Source organism: Lampris incognitus, chromosome 1, assembly GCF_029633865.1.
Source record: "Lampris incognitus isolate fLamInc1 chromosome 1, fLamInc1.hap2, whole genome shotgun sequence".
Taxonomy (NCBI): Eukaryota; Metazoa; Chordata; class Actinopteri; order Lampriformes; family Lampridae; genus Lampris; species Lampris incognitus.
Genome location: NC_079211.1, coordinates 95,444,479 through 95,459,879, shown reverse-complemented (window position 1 = coordinate 95,459,879; position 15,401 = coordinate 95,444,479). Strand labels below are relative to the sequence as shown.

General features: G+C 44.8%; 2 protein-coding genes across 3 annotated transcripts; both read left to right on the top strand.

Moving 5' to 3' along the window:
- Positions 1–41: 41 nt before the first annotated feature.
- si:dkey-190g11.3 (uncharacterized protein LOC567059 homolog) lies at positions 42–5,230 on the top strand. 2 transcript variants are annotated; one of them, XM_056294362.1, is made up of 6 exons: positions 42–651; positions 1,279–1,463; positions 2,782–2,886; positions 4,603–4,743; positions 4,822–4,872; positions 5,026–5,230. In XM_056294362.1, the coding sequence occupies exons 2-6, from the start codon at positions 1,290–1,292 to the stop codon at positions 5,194–5,196; spliced, it is 642 nt and encodes a 213-aa protein (XP_056150337.1). In that variant the 5' UTR covers positions 42–651; positions 1,279–1,289; the 3' UTR covers positions 5,197–5,230. The 2 variants fall into 2 exon arrangements, with proteins under 2 accessions (XP_056150337.1, XP_056150346.1); XM_056294371.1 differs by having other exon boundaries at positions 42–732.
- A 3,115-nt stretch (positions 5,231–8,345) lies between these two features.
- plk2b (polo-like kinase 2b (Drosophila)) lies at positions 8,346–14,617 on the top strand. The gene is made up of 14 exons (XM_056296608.1): positions 8,346–8,624; positions 8,792–8,899; positions 9,023–9,139; positions 9,369–9,498; positions 9,759–9,942; positions 10,288–10,486; positions 10,670–10,817; positions 11,038–11,132; positions 11,451–11,583; positions 11,861–11,941; positions 12,425–12,584; positions 12,792–12,921; positions 13,100–13,210; positions 13,513–14,617. The coding sequence occupies exons 1-14, from the start codon at positions 8,445–8,447 to the stop codon at positions 13,702–13,704; spliced, it is 1,968 nt and encodes a 655-aa protein (XP_056152583.1). The 5' UTR covers positions 8,346–8,444; the 3' UTR covers positions 13,705–14,617.
- The last annotated feature ends 784 nt before the right edge of the window (positions 14,618–15,401 follow it).

The window sequence follows — 15,401 nt, the reverse complement described above, 5'->3', positions numbered from 1 at the left end:
GGCTGGTAAAATGGAAATGAAACGGGTTTGAAGGGGTTTTATTGTCGACGCGTGCATGCGTGTGTACGTTGCGCGAGCGCGCGCCTGCGCATGCGTTGTTTTTGTCGGGTTTTAAGGTTCCGATCGCCAAATCCCTCAACCATGCGGGGCGTAATAGCGCGCGTAGACTTGTGGGGCTGTAACCTGCGTCACCATACGCGCACGCAAGCCCGCGTGACGGGGGCGGTCAGTTGCAGATGTTGTAGGGCGGGGTTTGCCGTGGCGTCGCGTTGTGATTGGACCGTTTCCGTATCCGTACGGGCCGGTGAGAGGGAGCCGCGTGCGGACGAGGGGGGGCGCGTGCCAAGCGGCGAGCGAACGCCGAGGTGCTCGACTTGGCGAAGTCTTAGTTTTGTGCATGCGTGTCTGTGCGCAAGGGTGGTAGAAGCAGTTTTTGCTTGAGGCCTAGGAAAATAATTTGTCATCTCATTTCCCTCCCCTTGAATATCTGGACTGATCCAGGTTCTGCAGAGGAACATCCGTCGCAGTTCCCGAATTCGGGGCTACGTCCACCACGCCGTATCTCACGGTTGGATAAAGACCACCGAAAGTCTCTGCGTAAATCATTTCAAGGAGGCTCGTTTCTCGTGGTTTCTGTCGAATTTAAGCTTGGTAAACAAACGGTTCTAGAATGTATTCTGCATGGGGGGGGGGGCTACAATGCCTCTGTGTCGCCATCTGCTGTTAGAATAAGTAAGCACTCATTTTGGAATAAAATGAGCTGTTGCCAGAAGCACAAAACCTGAGAGTTGTAACAAAGGCAACATGATGTCAACAGCAATACAATGAGGGTAGCTTTACTGCCATTAGGAAACTGAAATCACGAGTTTTTATATATGTATGCATAGCCTAACCCAAAACGCTTTTTAAGTCAATGCTGTTTCACTGGCCAGTTTAACCTCTTTTGACGAACGTTTGGTTCCCAAATTATTATCCTCAAGACACTATAGCACAAAAATTGTTCAAACATGGATGGTAACATAAGTAGTGCAAATTTATAACATCTCAGCAGGTATAAATAAACTAGATAAGATTTTGAATGACTGACTTTTGCTTTTAATCTTTACATTGGCAGATGTAATAAACCGTGACACTGCTTATTATTGCATATCTGAATGAACACCATCCGTGGACTATTATTTTAGGGGTCACCAGCATGCACTCATTTTTATTCATTGGGTGTTGGTTAATCTGGGGTTAATTGCAAATTTAATCAGCTGTATGTTCATGCATTTAAAGGGTAATTTGCAATGGAGGACGCAATAGAGGTGCTTCTTGAAGACCAATGCTCCGGTTTAGCCCCTTCGCACACCAGAGACCACCCCATCCTGACTGCCTCCACAGGGGCTCTGCTCGCTGGCTTGTACGGGGTGTGGAGTCTCTTTACCATGCCGGGCTTTCGCAAAGTCCCTAGAAGCCTCAGGGTATGCAACATTCCGTTTTTCTGTTTTTACATGTTTGCTTTGCTGTTCTTACACCTTAATCAAATATTGTGTATGTGTAAAACAAGTTTTGACTGTACATAACTTGCACAGTAACAATATTTTGCTTGTCCTGGAGCATAGAGCTCCACACTAGCAACAAAATGGGGGGAAAAAAGAAAGTGGTAAGTCATGGTGGTATAATTTGAAGTTAATTCAGTATCAAGACCCATCAGTATTGCATAATGAACCATGCACATACCTTTCTCCACTGTCAGCACAAGATGATGGACATGAAAGCACCCTGATAAGCAGATTATAAGCAATTGGGTAATAATGAAACTCCAGCATTTGTTGTTCCAGGGGGATTTGGCATTTGTTGGGATATGAAATCGTAAAACATTCTCAATATTATATTCAAAAAGAGAAAAAAATATTCTAAATATTACGTCCTCGCAAGAAATCTCTTACCCATGTTCCATGGTGTCATGCAGTGTTTCTCCAACAAGTAATTAGGATAATTCATTTGTAATGCTGAGCAAGTTTCTACCAACCACAGTGTTTTTTTTTCCTAATCAGACTGGATCTACCTTACCACAGCAGATTTCCCACAAAAACTGAAAGGAAAAAAATGGAACAGGTGTACTGACAGTGAATGAAGGCTATTTTTGGCTATAATAAATGCAAATGCAATTTGACTGCTTTTGCAGATATTTTAGCAATTGCCAGAATGAAACTCCGGTCAATGAGAGCGTTAAGCCATGGACATCTATAGTAGCTCTGACAACGACTCCAAAGAGGATAAATTCTGAGTCTCATCACCAGCCAGTCAGACTAGCTTGGTCTAGTCAGAAAGGCAGGAACTGAGGGAGCCTCTTGGATGAGAGGCAAAACGTCGTCACGGATATATACCAAGTCCAGTTGCACTCGATTCAACTCCTTTGGCTAACCATGACCTGGATGAATGGGAACATTCACAGACATTAGAGCGTTAACGTTTTCTTCCTTTTGATGACTGTATGAACCATATGCCTTTGCTTGCTATTGTGTTCATATTTGATTCAACTTTTCTGAAAGGGTTTGTCCAAGACAGCAAGAATAACAGATTATGTGTAAGACTCTTGAAGTTTAACTTTTAAAAAAGCCTCGCTGCTGCTCTACAATGGGGACCAATTGAATATTATATTTGTACGGCTTATCTTCCAACCATTATTGTGGCTCCTACCTAATGCCTCAGTAGTAATAAAGTCATATTGATTGTAATACAGGAGCCCTGTATTACCGATTACATATATTGACTTGCGTTATCACTGTCGTTCAGGTGCCTTATTTGCCCTCCAGTAAAGCTCAGACTGTAAATATTATGAAGTTGCTTGAAGGACGGAGAGGTCGCCTAGCAGACCTGGGCTCTGGAGATGGAAGGCTGGTAAGTGAGTCAGAATTCACTTCCTGTCTTGTCAAACATTGCCTGTGCAATTGCCCAAGTTTAAATCAAAGCGAACATCTGACTGTTCAGCGGCTGAACCCTTGAGAACTTGATGGGAATTTAGAAAATATTCACATGCCTGTCACAGAACATTACAAATGCATAATGGTATGACATGAGAGGATGCAGTTAACCTCACAAAGCCAGCCCTCAAATTTTCCTTTGTTTCTGTTGGTGAGCTGAGCTGAGCTACTGAGGTTTGCACCAGCCTCACAGGGCTAGGATGCATTGGCAGATTTGAAAGGTTATGATTGACATATTCCAGGAATTAAATTCCAGGAAAATTGATAAATCTGGCCAAGTTGATGTTCTTCAAATCTAGACCAAAACATTTTTATATCTTTTCTGAAACTTCAAATTGATGATATAGGTGTGGTGACCATAGGACTGTAAATTCCCTCATGTAAGCTCTCTGCTGTTTCACAACAGAAACACCTTCATCTGAATGCATCACCAGTTGAATCCTGGTGGCAGTTGATGTATTTAAAACCTGTGCTGTCGGCAGACTTGGCATACAGCACAGGGACTTTGCTTGCCAGTGTGTCCTACACAGAGTTAATCCGCCAGTGGAGTCCAGGATCTCCACCTGCAAAGGCAATCTGTTAATTATCAAGAACTGCTTATAATAACTCCATCCTTTAGATGATCTGTGGGATGGCAAAAGTACAGGGTTTTTGCTATACATTTATAGCTGCCACCAGTCCCCCTCTTCAGCATGTTTGATCAGCTAAACAACCAATTAGCATCGCTTCTCCCAGAGGGGGACAGTCACCACAAGTGAGACAAGGAAACTCAGAAACGAAAAATGACATGTATCTGATAAGACGTAGACATAGAAACAGATGCTCACGTGTTTGACAAAACATAATTAAATCGAGCTTATCAATATCAGTTTAGGATGGCAGCTATGGTGATAAAGGAGAAGACAAGAGAAAAAAAAGGAAGGGGGATAATGGACTAAGAAGAAGGATGTATTCCAGAGAGTGTGTGAGGCAAATGCTAGCAGTGTGTGTGTATGTGTGCATGTGAAGTGTCCACCTGTGAGTGCAGGCAATTAATCCCAATACATTCTGGTGGCCGAGCCGTGACTTATCGTAGTGCCTCTGAGCAGCAGACAGGCTCTGCGGCCACCTACGGGCCCCACAGTCATGCAGATACCCCACAACCAAGAGAACAGCTGGAGCCCAAAGCACCGCAGCCCCAGGGTAGTTTACATTTCTGTCCAGTTCTGCTTCTGTTGTGTGTGCATGCTCGTAAGGATGCACTAATAATGTTGCTGGTATCAGATACTGGTCCGTTACCAGGCTAAAATGGAATATGGATATCAGAGACTTTACCCAAGACTAAAATTTGATACCAAAAGCCATAACATTGGGCATTTTTGGCACATGGAACCCTTTACTATTGTGGGAAAACAGTATCTCTCTCAATTATTTTGCCCATTAACCCCAAACTAGTGGTCTAAGTCCGCATTGTTCAGCAAAATGAATGAGTTGGATCGATACTCTGTATTGGCCAGTAGTTAAATATTCATACTCGGAGTCAGTATGGGCTTTGAAAAACTGATATCAGTGCATCCCTACATTGTTGTGTTCAATGCTGCTGTTTGTAGGTTTTCGAAAGCTGTCTTTTACATGATTCGATATTCTTCCTCAGGTCTTTGCAGCCTGTTCTACTGGTTTCCAATGCACGGGTTTTGAGCTCAATTCCATGCTTGTGGCATATACCAGGGGCAAGGCCTGGTGGATGGGTGTTCCTTCCAGTCAGGCAACATTTTTCAAGAAGGACTTTTGGATGGTATAACCTTAAAAATGATTACTTTCTTTGATGGAAATCAAATTGTTGTATTTGACCCTTCTGTGTCTGTTTTTGTAGACTGATCTATCAGCTTACCACAATGTGATGGTTTTTCTTGCTCCAGGAGTGGTGAGTTTCCTTTCTTGTGGAAAAATTCTTTTTCTCAGTTCAGATCTTTGCTGCCTCTTTGTTATATAGAGAAGCAGTTAAATCAGTTTTCTCATTTGTCGTCTTGCAACTTGTTTGTTGGTGACTCATGAAGGGTTTGTGATTAATCGACAGATGGAGGTACTGGGGGACAAGCTGCTAAAAGAGCTTCCGGATGAAGCGTGTGTCATTGCCTGTAGATTCCCATTCACCAACTGGCCCCACCAGTCCTCTGTTGGCTCTGGTCTTGACCAGACATGGGCCTATAACATCAGCACTGTACGCTCAAGCCTGGCAAATGAGTAGATCACAGAATAATAAAAGCCCTCTACATTAAACTACTCCATAATTGTGTCATCCTCAGCAACTTTTACTCCTCGAGAACCTTTTTGATGCCTGATACAACCTGTAAATATAGAGAAATTTGCACAAGATTCGAAGCAACCATGACAGAGACGGTGATGCTGTTGTTTAGAAGACCTCATCGCTGATGTGCTGTTGGGACATTACAAGAGCGCTACAGTGGAGACTCCTTACGTGAGCACATTTTTGGGATGATTTCAACAGGAGCTTGTCCCGGCAGCATTTGCACTAATCGTGAGTCCTGCCAAAACAATGGTGCCCTCAAACTCAATAACAATCTTGTTTCAAATACAACCATCCACTGTTACTCAAAATATGTCCATTTAAATGGTTGCCACTGAAAACAGCAATGAATCACTCTGTCTTTCACTCCGCTGCCTACTGCTCTCCCACTGACCCATAACACCACCGCCTTTGTGTGTAATTCATTCTGATACAGCGATAATAAGATGCGTCTCTGAAATGGTATCTTTTGTCAAACATAGTCCCTCTTATGTTAATGTTAGACATGAAAGATGGCAAACATTGAGATTCTGTGTTCATCTGCTAAGCTGACAGCGGGTCTAGAATCTGTCAAAACCAGCTGGAATTGAGCTATGAAGGGCGTTCCAAACTTGGAATTGAACTAGAAAAAACTCACGAAAGCTGCGACACTTTTTTCCATTATGTTGATCAAGTGATATTTCCAACGCTTTATTTCTATTGACCTCATGTCAGATCCCCAATGTGCAGCAGTTCTCTGTGTGATTCTGTCACAGTGGTAGCGGGGTCACGATACATGTGGGGGAGAGACTTGTCAGGAGGTGCCGTTGCCCGGCCTGGCCCCCGTGCTGCGGGTTGTCCAGTGGGATCGGCTTCAACTCACCCCCTCCCAGTGGCGGATAGTTGACGAAGACAGGTTGCCTTTGAATTCCCTGTACGATTGCTTCTATTTCAAGTCACAAGTCCCGAATTTGTGTTAGTGTTCACATGCCGCATAGACTTGCTCATCCCTAAGTTGACCCTTGCTACTTAGGAGAGCAATTTTATAGTCTTTAAAGGGTACTGTTCAGGATATGCAGCACAAGCATCTCAAGCCAAACCCCAGCCCCCTCGCGTTCTTGGCTATTATTTTGTTGGGTTCGGTTGGAATATTGACTTGTACAATATAGTTTTTTATTGTAGTAGTCGCAGAGCTGCCGGGGAAGAGGAAAAGAGGAACGCCAAAGAGGAGGTCCATGGATGAAGTGAGGGAAGCCATGCACGTGGCTGATGTGACAGAGGAAGATGCAGAAGACAGGAAGATATGGAAACGGATGATCCGCTGTGGCGCCCCCTAACGGGGAGCAGCCAAAAGTAGTAGTCGTAGACCGTACAGTTATTTTATCAACATCAGTAACGCATTCGCCTTGGTAAGGAGTAATTTCTTCGAGCTGCCAATTGACCTAAATCCACGTTAGCGTAATTATTAGCCTACTAGTGCAACCGATTATTTTCTTGCCCGGTGCGGGATTCGATACGGGGTGTACCGCACCACAAGGCGACATCACTAACCGCTCGGCTAAAGGGTCAGACTCGTTATCTAGGGGGCTAACGTGTCTTATTAGTAGTTTACACTAGCTATCCCGCTAACGCCGGCTACCTCACGTGCACGCGCGGCCGGCCCGTCTTCCAAAACAAAGAACAGATACTGGTGACGACACACAGGGGGGGCGTGACGTCATCCTCTGCCCAGGACACAATGTCTCCACTGCCTCTTCACACAGCAGATGGTAGTTTGCGGCTATATTAATGTTCGAAATCTCGTATATAGCACCTTTTAATAAAAAGCGCGATGCTCTTGAATTTATGCAAATACTGACATTAAACCCCCACTATCCTTCTATAAACTACTAATAAGACACGTTAGCCCCTAGCTAACGGGTCTCACCCTTTAGCCGAGCGGTTAGTGACGTCGCCTTGTAGTGCAGTACACCTCGTATCGAATCCCGCACCGGGCAAGAAAATAACCGGGTACACTTCTAATCCCACTGCTACATTGGGATTTACAACATTACACACATTGGGGCGTCCAGCTGTCTGAGGCCTAGTATCAAACCTGCCCCTTTTGGTAGATGCAGTCTCGAGTGCACAAAAAGACAAGGTCGTATGTGAAGTCTAACAAGTCCAAAGCTTAATGCGGCGTCTCCACCTGATGGTGCTGGTGCTCCAAATTGAGATATCAAAAAAAAAAAAGAAGAAAAGAGCAAGACGTGAGTCTGCGCAGCACCACATCTGCCATCAGCTGCATGGCGGGTATCTTCAGTGAGGCTTGTTAACGGACTCGATACATTTGTTATTGGTAAATGGACTGACTGTGTGTGCGTGTGTGCGCGTGTGCGTGCGTGTGTGTGCGTGTGTGTGTGGCGCTGCTCTAGCTGCAACAGCCGCTCAAAGCGCTTTACAATCAATGAGTACCTCACATTCACCCATGAGCACACATACACACACACACACACACACACGCGCGCGCGCGCGCACACACAAACCCAGCCATGCAGGGTAACGGCTCGCTCATCGGGAGCAGGAGGAGCTGAAGCTCGAACCGGCAACACTCCAGTTAGCAGACGTCCCGCTCTACCTCCCGAGCAAACCATCGCCCCCATAGCAATGTAAACTACTAATGTCAGACCCTTTAGCCGAGCGGTTAGCGACGTCGCCTTGTGGTGCAGAACACCTCGTATCGAATCCCGCACCGGGCAAGAAAATAACCGGTGACATTAACAATACGGACATTTCAAAGGTGGCCTCAAACGAGCACGCTGGCTCGTCACAAATCGATAACCAATTAGTACAGGGACAAGGCCAGCTGGTCATTGATTTGCGCGCCCGCTACTGGGATTAGTCCGCTGGTGAGGTGGGTGGCAACTGGGAGGCTCGATCCCCTTCTGTAGTCATTCACACTGACGTGGTGAAATGAAGGTTTAACTGCAGAATCCGCGACACGAGCCAGAGCTCTCGCCGGCTTAGACGCCGTGACGTCAGAGAGAGGGAGGCCGACCCAGGGAGTGGCTCGCGGACGAGGGTGGGCTATAAAACCTCTCTGACGGGACGCTCGCCACCGCATTCCCGGCACGAGTCTCGAAGCCTGCCTCCTCTCTCTCTCTCTCTCTCTCTCTCTCTCTCTCTCCCCCTCCCTCCCCTCTCACACACACACACACACACACATACCGATGGAGATACTGAGGAATATCGGGCCGACCAACACCAGCGGCATGTGCGAGTCGACGCAGAGGTCCAGCGAGCCGCGCCGGAAGAGAGCGGATGACCGCAGCGCGCCTTCGGAGATGGCGAGAATAGTCACGGATCCCGCCACGGGGAAGTGCTACTGCCGCGGGAAAGTTTTGGGAAAGGTAGCCCCCCTTTGCTCCCCCCCCCCCCCCCCCCAGAGATGGGCCGTTGATTCAATTTGGCTCTGGGATTTACAACGCGTACAGTGATGGACACGCCATGTAAATTGTTTTTTATTTATTCTCTTTCTTTTTTTTACATTTTTTTATTTTTTTAATTTTTTTTTTAGGGGGGGTTCGCCAAATGCTACGAGATGACCGACCTCTCCACCAGCAAAGTTTACGCAGCCAAAATCATCCCGCACACGCGCGTCTCCAAACCGCACCAGCGCGAAAAGGTGAGCGCACAGGCCGTGCGTCGGCGCGCGCGCGCGCGCCAGTCGCCCGAGACGTCCAGAGTAAGTAAACCGCACGCTCGCACGCTAATAACCCGCAACATGTGTCTCCTTCCTCCCCCGCAGATTGACAGGGAAATCGAGTTGCACAGAGCGCTCCACCACAGGCACATCGTGCACTTCTATCACCATTTCGAGGACAAAGAAAACATCTACATCCTGTTGGAATACTGCAACAGAAAAGTGAGTGGTGTCATGTCTTGTCGGATCATAACTTTCTTCTAGTTCTCTTTGCCGGTGGTGCATATCCCCCCCCCCCCAAGTGCTCCGGATAGCACCTGCATTGCACCCTTTTTTTTTTGGTTACTGTTCTCGTGTAGACAAAAGTCAAAGGTTGACCTGGAGTTTGATGAAACCGTCTCTCAGAGCCTAACCGCCATTCTTTTCTGTGTCGTGTTTTGTCTTTATCCAGTCATTAGCCCATATCCTAAAGGCACGCAAAGTGCTGACCGAGCCTGAGGTTCGTTATTACCTAAGACAGATCGTCTCTGGACTGAAGTACCTGCACGAACAAGAGATCCTGCATAGAGACCTCAAACTGGGTAAGGGGGGTTGCTGCACGACTCATTGCTGAGGCACCATGTGTTCTTGTAAAAACAGACAAAAAACATTCAGGGATTTCCACACTTCTAAATGTTGAATTGCAATACCACCTTTGAGTCGCCCTCCACGCTTTGTCTTTATGGTCTTGTCTCGGCTGCGTCCCGGTTTATCGATCCATTCGACAATCCGTGCAGTATTTAGCCTTTGATCCAGGTTGGAATATCGGTGTTGCTCTTCTCATGCTTTTTCTCCCCCCCAGGTAACTTCTTTGTGAGTGAGTCTATGGACCTGAAAGTAGGGGACTTTGGTCTGGCTGCCAAGCTGGAGCCGGCTGGAAACAGGAGGAAGACGATCTGCGGCACTCCCAACTACCTGTCCCCCGAGGTTCTCAACAAGCAGGGCCATGGCTGTGAGTCTGATATCTGGGCCCTGGGCTGTGTCATGTGAGTAGGCTTACTGTGCATTCCCTGCAAAGGACTTCATAATTAAGGGGGGGGGTGAAATGTCACTTGTTAATATACTGTAAAAATATTCCCCTCACCCAAGAACATAGAGTAAAATAACTATGCCAGTTAGTCCACCTGAAGGGCCATACCACGTGGCTGGATATGTTGTTCTTCCGAAAGATAGGAATACCTAGTAGTTGAAAATGCTAAGTTACATGGTAGAAAATAGGACCATGCACTTCTCTTACTTCCAGTAGTTTAGAAGTATTGTGTAATATAATGACATTTTAACGATCACCATCAGCTCACTTTTGCTTTTCCTTTTGCATCCTCCTGCTACAGGTACACTATGCTGTTGGGCAGACCGCCATTTGAGACAACCAACTTGAAAGAGACGTATAGGTGTATCAGAGAGGCACGGTACAGCCTGCCCTCCTCCCTGTCACTGCAGGCTAAGCAGCTCATCTCCAGTCTATTAGCAAAGAGCCCTGAGGACAGACCCCACCTGGACCACATTCTGCGGCATGACTTTTTCACACAGGTTAGGCAGCAATTCATCCACACCTGAATCCCAGTTCTCTTCTCTACACCCTTTTAAATGTTATTGTCTTGTGCAGCCACGTACAAATACAACACTGCGTTTGGATTTTTGATTGACAGTTCCTCCGCTGACTCACAATACCACCCCCTCAAACACACACTAATCTACTTTCTCTCTCTACAGGGCTTCAGTCCAGAGCGTCTGCCTGCTAGCTGTTGTCATTCTGCACCAGATTTCCACGTCTCCAGTCCAGCAAAGAGTTTTTTCAAGAAGGCTGCGGCTGCGCTCTTTGGTGGAAAGAAAGACAAGGTCAAATACTACGAGACGCTGAGTAAGTGGCACGGCTGCCAATGAGCCCCAACCACCACCACCCGAAACATGTTCTGTTATAACAGCACTTTATCCTCTATTATTTTATGTCCTTGTAAAATATTTCTTGACAATAAATGACCAGTGGCTAATCTTGGTGGTCCACTCACAGTTTTAGCAAAGGGGACTGGTGATGAATGAGGTCATGTTCTGACTGTATGTGGCATTGTTGTCTTTGATAGACAAGCTGACCAAAGAGGAAGAGGAGATCTACAAACTACAGCAAGACCTGAAACGGACTGTTATCAACCAGCAACAGATTAAACAGCAGGCTGAGGTAAGAGATGAGTCATTCTACATAATAGTGCAGTTACGTGTATGCAGAGGCAGTGAAGATGCATGTTGAAAATGGACAACTAATGCATTAACTAAATAAATATAAATAGAGTTATGTTGGGTAAGCAGTAGTGAGTCATACTGATGCTACTCTAAAACTTTGTAACAAGCACACTTGCAGAGAAAACTCAAAAGTAATTATTTTTAGCTTCTCTACCCGCCATTTTTTTTTCTGTGATTTTAATTCCTGAGTCATAGTGGGAAGAGATTGTGTAAGTTCACATCTTCTGAATCCTTCTGTCATTTCTTCCGACCTCAGGATGGAAGGCCACATCCGCCATCTGCTGAAAGGCTTGTTGCCCCGGCAACAGAGACCCGGTCCCCTACGACGCGAGATACTATCCGTCTGATCGTCAGAGGTAGTCTGGGGAGCTGTAGCAGCAGTAGTGAATGTGAGTTACCCATGCATCTGTTCACACTGATATGGTCCAGTGCTGACCTAGAACCTTATATCGGTTTATTATTAGTTCTGTTTCCACTTATAACTGCTTATGCAGATATATACTACTTGCCACTGGAATTCATACTGTAGTTCTACTAAGAATTGTTACAAAAATATGAAATGTTGACAAATTTGTTGGTAAAAAGAACTTAGTTATGCAACTACGGTAACAATGTCCTCTACAGCATGACGGCAAACTAAGTAAACTAATCTTGTTTTCCCTTAAGGTTTGGAAGACAACACAACTGGAAGCATGGCTGAAACAGTAGCTAGTGTCTTAAGAGGCTGTCTAGAGAGCATGCCTAAAGGTGAGTGTACTTGAAATGTATGTTTTTGGTTTTGCTTTGTTTTTTTTGGGGGGGGGGGTTATCTGACACTATAGATCGGATTTTTCTGCACTCTGCACATCTCACAGCAATCCACACATTGTACATTAACACACGTTTATGTCTTTTACACATTAATACAAGTGTAGACTCTCAAAGTCAAGTTTTATAACACAACAGAAGCTTATCATTTGTATCTGAAAGCCAAACAATGAAAGAGTAATGAAACAGATATTCAAGAATTCAAAATTATTCCTCTCAACCGCAATCCATGTGTTTAAACAGACATCAAGCGATAAAATGCAGACATATGCTAGAACAAGTTAACATACAGCATCTCGGCATTTAAATACGGTGATGAATTTTGAACAGGGACGAGAACATTTTAAACTGCTGTGGTAATTGTTTCCTGGTATGCCAGTTAGTTGCATACTGATCCCTCTGCTCTGTTTTCCCACCCTGAAGCTGACGACATTCCTAAGGGCTCAGGAAGCTGTAACCTGCAGTGGGTGACTAAGTGGGTGGACTACTCCAACAAGTACGGCTTCGGCTACCAACTTTCTGATCACACCGTGGGAGTTCTCTTCAACAATGGCACTCACATGAGCCTTCTGCCAGACAGGAAGTACGGACTATTCTATGCTTTCACTCACATTTTTTAGGTGATTATAGCTTTTGAATAGAGGTGCTTCTCTAAAATATATCTTTTTAGTATGTTGAGGGAAAAATGCTATAATTACTCTAAAGAAATCCTTTGTACTGTAAGTTATAAAACTTTTTTTTAACTCCTCGTGTCTCTTTCTCCCCCCCCTCCCCTTTTCTTCCTATCCAGGACCATCCATTATTATGCTGAGTTGGGCCAGCGCACTGTGTTCCCAACCTGTGAGGTTCCCGAACACTTTGTGGGTCAAGTGACTGTGCTCAAGTACTTCTCCCACTACATGGAGGAAAACCTCATGGATGTGAGTAATCACCTCTTCTCATTTTTTGTTTCTCTTCTCTGACTTTTTCCCATCTCTGTTTTCCATTATTTCTTTTCTCCTGTTCATTTCTTCCTTTTTTTTTTCCATGTTGAGTCTGACAAATGGTGTTTCTTACGCCACTTCTAATCCTGATATGCTTTTTCTGTTGCCTACTCAGGGCGGGGACCTGGTTAGTATGACAGATACACACATGCCCAGACTCTACCTTCTGCAGTGGCTTAAATCCGACCGCGCCCTCATGATGCTCTTCAACGATGGCACCTTTCAGGTATATCGCAATTTCTCAAGAAAGATGCTTTTGCTGGGCGTGTTCATAGCCGTGTGGTTTAGGTGAAATTTTGTCATACTTTTGCCAGCGATATTCAAAGCAACACAGGAGGAGTGAGATTCCTAAAAGAGAGGAAGAAAAAAAAGTTATGCGTGCGCAACGCAATGCTTTCAAGGGGACAAATTCCACCTGTGTTAATTTTCAGAGCGCACATTTTGGGATTCACGACGCATTAAGTAATGCGCTATACAAGAACATGAAACGATCCAGTCAAATAATTATTCATTTCGCTTCCTCCAAAGGTGAACTTTTATCACGACCACACCAAGATCATCCTGTGCTGCCAAAGGGATGAATACATCTTGACATACATCAACGAAGAGCGTGTCTCCACCACCTTGAAGCTCAGCTCCCTGCTCACGTCTGGCTGCCCTGCAGACCTGCGTGAACGCATGGAGTACTCGCTCAACATGCTGCTGCAGAGATGTAGTTAAAATGGAAATAATGTGCGAGGAACTGCGGACTAAGATGACCTCATCTCACTAATGCCGTCGAAACCAGGAAGAAAAAGAAAAAACCGTGTGGGGACGGGTATCGAGGACTGAGCTGTGTAAAACAACAACTCAACTGTCATTCCTACACCTTTGCTCCTTTGTGGCTCAGCGTAGGTGCAGTTGAACACGTATGGACCAAATCTTGGAAAGTAAAAATGTGTGTAGCACAAGTAGTTGGACAGGGGTAAAAAAAAAAAAAGAAGAAGAAAAAAGGGCTGATTTGTATGTCGATTGTGGGAGGAGAGCAACAACGAAATGTTTTGGAACTGTGAATGTAGGTACGAATGTGAACCCCATACGTCAAGGACAGAGATGGATGCTTAATGGATGGAAGTGAAGAGAAAAACACTGGGCGGGCACCAGATGACTTGTTTATAATGTTGTTGACTTTCTTGTTGTTTGTAGTTCATTCCTAAAAGGCTGATGCTGAGATTGTAATCAGAGCCAGGCTTTGGGATGGTGTAAATTATGTATTGTGTGTACTCGGCCAGCTCTGCAGTGCAGAGGAAGAGGCTGTTTGTGAGTGTGCGTGTATACAGGTGGGGTGGGATGGGGCCAGTGAGAGGGGACGGGGGATAAAATTACACTAATGATAGTGGGGGGGGGGGGAGATAACTGTGATTCATTCTCTTGATGGCCAGATGGACTCTTTTGAGCTGGGAAGAAATGAGATGACAAAAGTGGGGGTGGAGTGAGAAATGAGAATGACATTAAAAATAAAAGTACTACAGATCCACTAAGGATCCTTTTAGGAGACATTATCGCCTAAAAAGAATGTGTCATAAATAACTTATTGTGTACAAAGTGCAGTATTTATTTATTTAATAATAAAGAGCATTTTGTAAAAACATTACCATTTGAATTATTGTGCCTTTTTTCATCAAATGCATTTCTCTCTTTAGTTTTTGGGTATAACTGATGTCAGTCCTTAAAAAAAAAAGAAGAAGATATTAACCTGACAACAGCGGCTATATTTAGATGAACTGTGTATCGCTGCCACTTCCTGCATGTACAACAAGAATATTTTCCTGATGGTTTTTGTGCAGGTTCCTGTAGAGATGCTGATTTCCAGCAGGCCTGCTGGCACCATGCACATTTGTTTAAAACCTGTAAGAATGACCTGCAATCGTTGCAGCTTCCCATACAGTCAGTCCATATCTATGCCATATTGTTAGGTTAATGCAAGAGCAATTTGGAAAAAAAAAGTTAAATTTCACTTAAATTACTTAAGAAGCAGTTGCACATTTGACTGTAAATATGGTCACTGGGGTGAAATCCTTCCCACCATAAAGAATATGTATAAACGGGTCTGTTTAAAAGCGGATCTTAATCTTAGCAGTAGCCATCAGAATGTCATGGGACTTCCACTTGCGCTGAAAAAGGTGTTTCTTCCTTGGTGAAGTATGCAAGACGTGTTGGTCAGGTCTTGGGCTGTCTGATTGATGTTAGACACACAGATCTGCATAAGCACACATGCAAGAAAGATGCTAGGCCAATGGACTATGATAAATGGACTCTTACATGGATGAGCAGACAACGTTTAAAAGAGACAGAGTAGATTGTCAGACAGGTACACAATCAGTCAGACATAAAGGTGAACCTACAGTCAAAAATGTAGAAACACAGATAAATGGACT

What these genes read in the sequence shown, in the direction of transcription:
- si:dkey-190g11.3 (XM_056294362.1), top strand. Translation starts at nt 1,290, where the DNA reads ATGGAGGACGCAATAGAGGTGCTTCTTGAAGACCAATGCTCCGGTTTA. An exon ending in AAGTCCCTAGAAGCCTCAGG is followed by an intron (nt 1,464 to 2,781) that starts GTATGCAACATT and finishes ACTGTCGTTCAG; the next exon opens with GTGCCTTATTTGCCCTCCAG. An exon ending in GCTCTGGAGATGGAAGGCTG is followed by an intron (nt 2,887 to 4,602) that starts GTAAGTGAGTCA and finishes ATTCTTCCTCAG; the next exon opens with GTCTTTGCAGCCTGTTCTAC.
- plk2b (XM_056296608.1), top strand. Translation starts at nt 8,445, where the DNA reads ATGGAGATACTGAGGAATATCGGGCCGACCAACACCAGCGGCATGTGC. An exon ending in GCATAGAGACCTCAAACTGG is followed by an intron (nt 9,499 to 9,758) that starts GTAAGGGGGGTT and finishes TCTCCCCCCCAG; the next exon opens with GTAACTTCTTTGTGAGTGAG. An exon ending in CAAATACTACGAGACGCTGA is followed by an intron (nt 10,818 to 11,037) that starts GTAAGTGGCACG and finishes TGTCTTTGATAG; the next exon opens with ACAAGCTGACCAAAGAGGAA.